General features: G+C 46.7%; 2 protein-coding genes across 2 annotated transcripts; both read right to left on the bottom strand.

Moving 5' to 3' along the window:
* Positions 1-134: 134 nt before the first annotated feature.
* Positions 135-2,907, bottom strand: LOC117726519 (protein mono-ADP-ribosyltransferase TIPARP-like). Its single transcript, XM_034526839.1, has 5 exons — positions 2,099-2,907; positions 1,823-1,991; positions 1,546-1,733; positions 1,100-1,360; positions 135-836 (listed from the first exon to the last, which is right to left on the bottom strand). The coding sequence occupies exons 1-5, from the start codon at positions 2,905-2,907 to the stop codon at positions 389-391; spliced, it is 1,875 nt and encodes a 624-aa protein (XP_034382730.1). The 3' UTR covers positions 135-388.
* A 1,170-nt stretch (positions 2,908-4,077) lies between these two features.
* On the bottom strand, positions 4,078-6,752 carry LOC117726478 (tripartite motif-containing protein 35-like). Its single transcript, XM_034526788.1, has 7 exons — positions 6,676-6,752; positions 6,066-6,509; positions 5,901-5,996; positions 5,591-5,821; positions 5,455-5,477; positions 5,238-5,356; positions 4,078-5,076 (listed from the first exon to the last, which is right to left on the bottom strand). The coding sequence occupies exons 2-7, from the start codon at positions 6,486-6,488 to the stop codon at positions 4,538-4,540; spliced, it is 1,431 nt and encodes a 476-aa protein (XP_034382679.1). The 5' UTR covers positions 6,489-6,509; positions 6,676-6,752; the 3' UTR covers positions 4,078-4,537.
* Positions 6,753-9,810: the final 3,058 nt, after the last annotated feature.

Genomic DNA, 9,810 nt, shown 5'->3' with positions numbered 1-9,810 from the left:
ACATGTCAATACGATTTTATTTGAACAGATTAAAGTATGACAATGGGGGATCAAACCAGTTTATCATGTTCGAAATGAGAGCATTCGGTGAACAGTTTATTTTTATAAATATGACATGTCATTTGATTCAGAACACCTTTTTGAAAGAAAAAAGTACTTATTTCCATCGATGTAAAATGTTTGAATAACCAAAATTAAAAAAATATATAACTTTTGAGAAAAATAAAGTGCTTTGAAGGTTTGAAGAGCCTGCGTTTCTTTGACAGCCTGCTCACGTGAACCGAGCGTTTTCTTCAAGCGATAACATTTGATAAACATTTCAGGTCGTCCTACAGCTTAACGCTTCGTGTCTGAACAATCAACAATCGAGGCCCCGCCCCTTTCTTCATTAGATATCAATCTCCGTGGGCAGGTCCTTGTACTTGATGAGGTAGTATGGGTAGCACTGACAGCTGTCGAAAACTACAAACATGGTGGGGTTGTCAATGTCGTCCACGCACGTGTCGTAGAGGAGGAATCGACTCGTCCTGGGGTTGAGTGGCGGCGGACGGTAGTACCCGGAGCTCCCGAGGCTCACCTTCCCCACCAGGACTTTGGCCAGGAACATGTGGCGGACCTTGTCGGACCCCGACTTGGCCGAGTAGGTTTTGGAGAAGGAGGCGGAGAGGGCAAAGTAGGAGCCGAAGCCGTTGGACGTGCCGTTGACCCCGGCCATGCGCGGGTCGAAGTTGTTGTGGCAGATGTCCTCTGAGGGCTCCTTGGTTGTGCCGTGGAAGAGATGTCTCTCCAGAGGCCCCCGAGACTCGTCGTGCCGCTCCTGCATGTACGCCTTGTGCCTGTAACGACAACGCAGATGCTGCCTTTGGGACACGGTTCCTTCCCCACGCCACTTAAATACGGACTGACATTTAGACTGAACGTATCCGGCTTAATGTTTAGACGTAAATATCAGTTTGAGGGTTATTTTGTACTGAAATCGAGCTTTAAAAAACTATTTAACCAGATTTTTGCTTCAAGCCCATTTCTGTATGCAGAGAAGCGATTTCATCTTCAAAACATAATCGATGCAAACTTGTTTAGGCACAAACAGCAGGTGGACCTTTGGTACTTGTCCCAGTGGAGGAGGTTCTGGACCTGCTGGATGCCGACGATGTCCACCCTGGTCTCAGGCAGGCTCTGGTAGAAGTGGCTCTGGACACTCTGGTAGGCCTGTGTGCCGGCCGGAAGGTCCACCAAGCTGTAGTCCTGCATCGAGTCCAGACACCACACGGGAGGGTACCAGGATGTGAACTCCTCCAGAGGGTCCACGCTGAAGTTGGCCCCAGGAGGCTCACCGACGGGCTCGGTCAGGATTCCTGTCCTGGGCGCAAAGTTTGTTACAAATAACCTGAATTTACCGCACGTCTGATTATCACATTATTACAATTAAAAGTATCATAATTCTGTCCGGATTTCTTTTTCTGTGAATAATGCCAATATAACTCATCTGGAAAATGTTCTCCATCATGCGACTAAAACCGAGACCCAGAGAAGGGAGATACCGACCGCAGGTAGGGCCGCATGGAATCGGGGGAGCGGTAGAAGGGTCTGCAGCGAACGTCTCTGTGGAACCACGTGTCGACGTTGGTCTGGCTCATGTCGGTGAAGTCCACCTTGTAATCCCGGTAGCCAATACAGAAGAAACACTCGGGCTCCTTCAGGCTCATCTTCTGCAGCAGCAAGGCGGACACAACCTGCGGAGAGGCTAGGCGGTTATAGAGATAAAAGGGCACTAATCGTGGACTGCAAGATGGAGAGAACAATAAATAAGAAAAACAGTCACCTGGTCGTACTCCTCCCAGTCCACTCCGTTCCACCAGTAGATTTTCCATTTGCAGGGAAAGTACGGGTTGTTGACCAGACTGTCGGAGTTAGTGAGCCGTCGATATTCAGTATACCTGTAGGAGTCGATAATCTCCATCGAGTCAAAGTCCAGACTGCAGTAGTGATTGCTAAAGGGAGGGTTGGACAGAAGGTCACCATTAAAACACACTAACATATGAGTGATAATCAGAAGCAAACGTCTTCTGATAGCAACCAAAACCAGAGGTTCGCTCACCCATCCTTGATGCCGACGGTATCTCGTTTCACGTTGCAGTAGCTCCTCTCCAGTAACACCTGAGAGCGGGGGGGGACGTCGATCCACTGGCGGCTGTCCCACAGCTGCCAGTAGAACGGGTAAGGAGTGTGGTGCTTCTTGCAGGTCCTGCCCGCGTGACACAAACCCAGGAGGAAGTTGTCACAGATCTGGATGTCGGAGGAGCTCTTCGTGTGGAACGGGGTTGGGACTGGCCCTCTGGGCGGGGCCTGCGGCTTGGTGGTGGTGGCGGTCGGGGTCCGGATGGCGGCTTGCAGACATTTCTTGGTCGGGGTGCTGGGCTGATGTTGGGTGATGATGACGGGCAGGGGGACGATGAAGGAGACGGCTGGCGGCAGGTTCGCCGGCGCTTTGGCCGGTTGACCCGGCAGCAGTTGGGTGCCGCTTTGGGGAAGAGTGAGCAGGACGCAGGAGCTCTGGGAGGCGCCGTGCTGCTGAGGGACGGCCTGGATGAGCATCCGGGGCTGCAGGACCCCGGAACGAGGCGCCGAGCCGGAGGTCTGTGTGGAAGTCGTGCGCCTGCCTTGCTTCGAGGTCCGGGGGGTGAAATGCACACCGATGAAGTAGGGGTTCACGGTCCAGGCGATGTCCACCTGCTGGGATCTCATGGCATCCCACACTGGGAGACTGGTGTTGGCGTCAGCGGGGATCTCCAGCAGGAAGAGAGACGGACTCAGGAACCTGACTTTGGGGGCTTTGGACGGGGGCTGCAAAACCACCACGTCGTCTGTCTTCCTTTTCTTCGGGTGTCTGGATGAAGCGCTGGGCATCTTTGACCTCCTGTAAAAAAAAAAAAAACACATTGGAGTATTTATTTTAAATAAATGTAACACAAAAAGACTTGGTGGAGGCTTCGATGATGTGAGTTTGGCTCAGTGTAAAGTTAATGTTACATTAAATGTGTTTTTTAGTTGGTGGCTGTACTGAAGTCCACCAACTGGAGGGCCTTCCCTTGACCTCTGACCTTCAGCACGTTTTTAACCACATGCACTGTTAGCATCGCGGCTCTGACGAGCTAATGGAAGCTCATCCACAGGTCGGGTTTCTTTGGGCTCACCTTGCCGTGACACCTGCCGAGGCCCTTTGACGTTGAGACGGGTCAGAAGAAAAAAAATAAAACGCAGCTCCAAACGCATTAAGTGCAGTCAGAAAGTTAAAAAAAAGTAATTTGTTACGAAGTCAATTAAAAACCGCTACAAGAAGTTGTTGCTCTTCGCAAGGTGTCGACGTGAGCGATGGGTGACGTCAGAGGGAGGAGTCAGGCCCTGATCGATACATTAACGGTACCATTAAGGAAGTAGTAATTGCAAGTGCTGATGAAATAGACTGCACTTACTCTGCATACAAACCAATTGAATGGATTTTGTTTTACATAAAGGCAGCAATGACACAAATAAAAAAAATCACCCATCATTTCCAAATGATTTACTTTTTAAATAGTGTAATGATATATATATATTCATCTTTGACTTCGTTAACTGTGCATTTTGGGGCAATTCGTTCCAAATATGAGAAAAAGGAAGGTATAGGAGAGAGTCTGTAACCAAAACTGTATATATAAAGTGATTTAAGAGGCGGTGGGTTATTTACACAATATGATAATGTATGTATTTTTAACATATCTATTTCATTAAAAAATATTACGGTTATCTTAAATACCGGCATATCGCCTAATTATGATCAAATAAGTAACAAAGCTGTCAAATGTTTAACATTACATTTTAGTCCGTCTATAGTTTCATACAGACCGTTTCAAACTCGACTTTAACTTTCTAAATGTTTGTTAATGTAGCTGACAGGAAGTCATCTTTTTTTTCTTTTTGTCTCACATCACTTCTCATAACTTATAAAAGGTCAGAACATTATCCAGATTTAAAAGAACCTCATTGTTTTATTACAGGTCTAACAGGACTTGCAGGTTGCAAAAAAATCAAAGGGAGTATTGATATTAGCAAATTATTTATTTGTAGTTTAGTATTTTCATTGTAGTATTTGCACATAAAGCATATTTAGTGTTTGCAATATATCCAACGCTGTAAACAAAATTCAAGGTTTGACATGCAAATTCAGAATCATGTAACAAACTTCGATTAATTAAACCACAGCCACACTTCTGGTTACTTAAAAAAAAAACACACACAAACACTTAGGCTATTTTGCAAAAAGGACTCTTTCTTTAAAATAGAAGTTTAAAGTGCAGAGATCAAATTGTGGATTCGTGATTCATGGTTATATAAGACACATGCTGGTCGTAAAAGATATTTCATTGGACTGGGAAAAAGAAAGTGCTGAAATTATGCAATTTGGCATTTCTGAATGTTCCCCTCATACTGTGTGAAAATAAAATAAAAAGAATTCCTCTTCCTTTTGTGCTGAGAAGACAAATTGTCAAGTGGAAAATCAGAAATATTCCACAGCCTTCAGAGAAACCTCCAGCGGCTCCAGCGTCAAAGGACACTGTTGACAACCAACCCAGAAGTACGGGAAGACTCTCTCGCTGAGGACATGCTTGAAGGTGTAGATGTGCGTGTCGTCGTCGTAGAAAGACACCCGGCCCTTGTCACAGTCCAGCTGCACTCGGACCTTCTGCGGGTTCCTCTTCAGGTTGAGCCTCGTCAAGGGAGAGGTGCCCGCAAAGTACATCTTGTGGTAAAAGTACACACTCAGGTAGCCGTTCTTCAGCACCGAAGACACTTTCTCTTTCCTCTGGACGGATTCTTTGGCCACGCCCACGACCCACGCCGTGTTGTCGCCCACGTTGACGACCCAGGCGTGCTTGCCCGAGGTGAAGCTCTCGCGGCCCAGCACCCCCGTGTCGGGGTCAAACCTCTCCGGGTTGTCCGGCATCTTCTGCTTTTCGTCACTGTCACAGACGCTGGCGAGGTCCTCCGACAGGATGAGCCACGGGGCGGCGGTGTTCGGGTCCAGAGTCACCGGAGCTGGAAAGGAACAGCAAAAAAATACCACACAGCAGATTGTCAGCCGTCCCCGGTAACACACTCGGACTGGAGTCCGCTCAGCATCACAATCTCTTCTCCACCTTCGAGAATACACCACGTGACCCCAAGTGAGTCTGGAAGTCGAAGGAATATGTACTCACTGAATTTGACGGTTTTGTGCATCTTCTCCCACACGTGGAAGTTCAGGGACCCCAGATGACTGGCCACGTCGAGGAGCGCTCCGGGGGGCATGACTGGATCTTCGATTGGGCTGTTAGCCCTGCAGAAATAAGCAGTTTGTGCATCTCGTTATGAAAGCAGCGGGGGAAAAAAAGACAGAAAATTGAAAGGCGAAAGTATTTGATTTGTTTCTTTCACCTTGCCAATGTCGCCTTGCATTTCTGAAAAAAAAGAAAGAAAAAGAGGCAAAGTCACTACATTTTTAAGAAAATAAAATGTATATTTATGCGAGTATCCATGCGTTTATTCACATTGTCAACATTTACAAACTCACATGGAGGACAGAGATGCCCTGCAGAGCCATCTCCTCCTCTAAAACTCGGATGGATTCGGACACGGACGTTATATTTCCGACTATTTCTTCGATCTTCTGCCTCACCGCTCGACTCTTCTGCTCCTCCTCCCTCCTCAGCGCCTCCATCCTGGCTTCCTCCTCGGCGTCGAGGAAGCCGTGAAGCTTTTCGAACTCCTCCCGGGTCCGTCTCTCCACGAAGCGAGCCTGGACCTGCAGTAAAAGAAATCAAACCTGCGTGAGCATTGGCTTGGGAAGGACCGGCGCCGCTTAATAAATGCAGAAAGGTCACCTGAATGCATTCCACAGCGTCCTCATAGTTCTTCTTCATTTTGTCAAAAGCATCCCTCTTCTCCTGCATTGAGCCGAGGGCAGACTTCATCTTCTCCTGAGAAGGTAAATAAGAGCACATTTATTTGAAGGCCTGCTCAAAGAATTCATCATGACCAATATTTACCTTCACATCCACGATGGCCTCGCTGACGGGGCAACAGTCGTGCTGTTTGTGCTTCCTTGAGGTGTGGCAGACCACACAGATGGGCTCCTCGTCCGGCACGCAGTAGAGCTTAAGCCTCTCGCCGTGCAGAGGGCACATCTCCCCCGGATCGCAGTACAGCTCCCCCGCGGGGTCCTCCGGCCCCTCGCCCTCCTGGATGTAGGCCTCGCACAGGTTCTTCAGGGTGAGACTGGGCACGGGCTCATCCACACTCTGGCTCCGGCACAGGGGGCAGTCGCGCCTCCGTGGCCCTTGGGTCCAGTACCGCTGCAGACAGGGTGCACAGAAGCTGTGGCTGCACTTGAGGACCACGGGGTCCCGGAAGATCTCGCAGCATATGGAACAGGAGAGGTCCACCTCCTGGAGAGAGAGCCTGCCTGCCATACTGACACTCGTTGTTTTGCTCTGAAAATGGAAAGCAGGGCAAAGGTCAAACGCAAAGCCCTTCTTCGTACCCACAATGCCGTGCAGTCTGTTTACTTCCCCCTGAGAACACACGTGACTTTAAAAGCATTTGAGCGCAAACTTATTTATTATATGAAACTGACATAACTGTCGGAGCGAAACATACCTGACACACAGGGTCCTGCGACAGATATACGAGCCGAGATCCGGGCACTTCCTGCTTCCTGTTGTGATGAGTCACCCAAAGGGGGGCGTGGTCTCAGAGGCAGCGCAGCCGTTTTTAACCCTTAAATAACCCTCACATCTCGTTCACAGTCCAAATCAGCAGGCCCATAAGAAAACACTTCAAATGAAACAATATTTCAAGATTTCAAGATTTTAAAAGCCTTAATTTGATTATTAAATGCATCTCAAGTTGAACAATTTTAAGCTATAAATAAGAAACCTTCGTATTAATAATGCGATGCAGGTAAAGCCCATATGAAAACATGTGCATTATGATATATTGAGTAATCATGTGGCACGTTGGTCCCAAAACTGCAGCCAGGCTTTTATTGACATTGAGTCCTGTAAATCGCTCCATGCACACGTGTGCCATCTAGTGGCAAAAAGGCTTATCATCAGTGTGCAAGTGAAGATAAAGCAGAGCAGATTGGGTGCAATCTATCAGCACATCTCTGGTTGTGCCCGCTGTGAGGGTTCACCTCACAGTTAGCGATCAGCACACTCATTTGTTTTTTTTTAAATCTTTCATTCGACAGCAAACACAGCGGTTTGCTCCGTGCAGCTTTCCGATTTACACTTTGAAAGGAAACTTTCCCCTGGATTTGTCATTCATAATGTGTGTCGTAGTGGTGAAAGAGGATGAGAGTCCTGAAAGAAGTATGAGATATGCCACACGGTCCAGAAAGACTTCCCTCTATGCTCATGCTCACCGTGGGTTCTTGCTCCTTGATGAATGCATTGCACAACTTTAGGGCATCTGTGTGACGACTCTATTCATCTTCAGTATTCAATGTCCACGCGGAGACCAGTCGTTCACGACATCTACAGCGTGGGTGGAACCTGATTAACTATGTAGCAGGAACTTGATCTTGATTGCATGGAAGCTCCTCGGAGCCCGGGGCCTGATGACCTGTGTTTGGCCCTCTTGCCCCTCGAATTATAGGGAACATACACCAAGACAACTTTGCATTGAAACTTAAGTCATCAAGAGATGTTTTTGGAAATGTGGGTAAAGAGAAGACATGGTGGCAACATACATTTAAAAAAAATTGTTTATCCTCTTCTGTTATCAGCTGAAAGCACCACTAACATGCACTAAAAGCATGCACAGACGGAGCCATGACTCCACTGTATATCTGCATAGCTAATAGCTGTGTGCTGCTATATTAATATATAGAGTGAGAACATGAGCCAGCTTTTATTGTCTGAGGGCCCACGTGAGCTTCATCAGCTGATGACCCTCCATCTGCCCGCCAACTGCCCGAGGACACCTTCAAAACACAATTCAATTCAGTTTTGACATTTAACCTCGATTTCACTGGCATGCGTCACAATCATTTAACACTTCATTAGTTCACTTCTGTGACACATGTTGGGGTGCCACAGAGACTCCGGCTTTTCATTTTGACAGCGCTGCCCGAAGATGATTTTAATCATAGATTGACCTCCGAGAAGAACCTCAGCCTTGAGTCAGCTTCCCAACGCTAACTTTTAAAACTGAGCTGCGTTGATGGCGCTTATGATGGCTCCTATATGCTTTTGACATGAGCACAGCAACGTGCACAGATGGTCCGTTTGTCATTTGTAAAAGGAGCTTTTTTCCGGAGTTTCCAGCAGATGCTCCGGTTGGTTCTTCACTTCCCTCCTGGAATGACTCAGAGTCTTTTAAAGGCCCGCTGAGCTATGCGCTCCACTTGGGGCCATTGAAGCGTTCACTTTGTTGATGCTCTGTGTAAATACATCGTGAACACGCTGTAATGTCTTCGCAAGCCCGTTACGGTGAGACGCCAGTACCCTTTTATGCCCTGAGGGGGCACTTTTTTGGTGACATCATAAAATGAACGTCTTTGTGAGCCATATGCCATGCACATGTTGCTCGCTATAACGTTATAAAATCACATATTTGCATACAGAAGAATATCAAGTGCTTTTAGAGAACTTGTCACTTCTGAAGTTTGCATCTCCCTTTATTTGGGGCGGGGGGTAAATACAAGTATTTCTACTAACATGACACCTTGGACAATAAAGTCTGACACTCTCTTTCTACTGAGATGAAACATTCAGCAACATTTCCCCGAGGTTGTTATTACCACCCACCACTAGATGTCAGAATGCACCAAGTCAGTGAGAAAATAAATAAATAAATAAAATTTTAAAAAATAAAAAAGCTACTGAATTTAGGTCGCAGCATTTATGCAGAAGTGTCCCGATTGCTTCACGTCAAAAAATGACTGGAGGCAAAGGGCCGAGTATCAGGAGATGATGTGTGATCTGTGTTATCCTCCCATGGGAGGTGCTTTGGGAAACACCTGTGCCAGACCTGGATTTTACCTGGACGTGGCCTGCCCCATCTCCTTCCCTTTACATGGGGTTGTCAGCAGGTGTGATTCGGGCTAACATGATTCATTATTGCTCACACCCTGCTAGTGTTCACAGAGCGTCATAGGACAGCATCTAATGAGGGCAGGCAGGCTAACACACAAGCAGACACGACCCCCGGGGTCGCGCCTGTCTCTCGGCCCGATACTTTGCGGAGAGCATCACTCTCAACCGGTTACTGTCAGCGGACAGAGGAGCTCCTTGTTTTCAGGTTGAGGAAAGTATGGACGGCTGCAGCTGAGGAGGTGCACATCAAAAAAAAGATTATCAGTGAAACATAACGGTTTCATATGTATATATATATATATATATATATATATATATATATATATATATATATATATATATATATATATATATATATATTTCATCCTCGTACAACCTTATTTGCAAAAAGTCAATAGGTTGCTATATATGCAGTGGAGCTGGACAGTAAAAAGTGAACTAAAGCCAGTGAATTATGGGAAGAGAGAGAGAGAGAGAGGCACTCCATTATGCTTATACACAACACCTGTTTAGTTTTCCCTGGGTAACATACCCTTTTATTAAAAAAGGTCCCACTTTCTAATACTTTACAGGTTGTGACTAATGCTTGTTTTAATAGTTAACGCGATGAATTAAGCAAATAAATGAATGCCACTTAAAATGACAAAACTTCATAAAACCTGCATTTGACTTCATTCTTCAGCCCCCTGGG

The sequence above is a fragment of the Cyclopterus lumpus genome, chromosome 23, assembly GCF_009769545.1.
Source record: "Cyclopterus lumpus isolate fCycLum1 chromosome 23, fCycLum1.pri, whole genome shotgun sequence".
Classification (NCBI taxonomy): domain Eukaryota; kingdom Metazoa; phylum Chordata; class Actinopteri; order Perciformes; family Cyclopteridae; genus Cyclopterus; species Cyclopterus lumpus.
This window is presented reverse-complemented; position numbering and strand designations above follow the sequence as displayed.

Excerpts from the sequence above, each read along its gene's own strand:
- LOC117726519 (XM_034526839.1), bottom strand. The coding sequence starts at position 2,907 with ATGCCCAGCGCTTCATCCAGACACCCGAAGAAAAGGAAGACAGACGAC. Across the intron at positions 1,734-1,822 it reads ACTGGGAGGAGTACGACCAG|GTTGTGTCCGCCTTGCTGCT; the intron begins GTGACTGTTTTT and ends GCCTCTCCGCAG. Across the intron at positions 837-1,099 it reads CACTGGGACAAGTACCAAAG|GCACAAGGCGTACATGCAGG; the intron begins GTCCACCTGCTG and ends TTGTCGTTACAG.
- LOC117726478 (XM_034526788.1), bottom strand. The coding sequence starts at position 6,488 with ATGGCAGGCAGGCTCTCTCTCCAGGAGGTGGACCTCTCCTGTTCCATA. Across the intron at positions 5,997-6,065 it reads AGGCCATCGTGGATGTGAAG|GAGAAGATGAAGTCTGCCCT; the intron begins GTAAATATTGGT and ends TTACCTTCTCAG. Across the intron at positions 5,077-5,237 it reads GCACAAAACCGTCAAATTCA|CTCCGGTGACTCTGGACCCG; the intron begins GTGAGTACATAT and ends GTTCCTTTCCAG.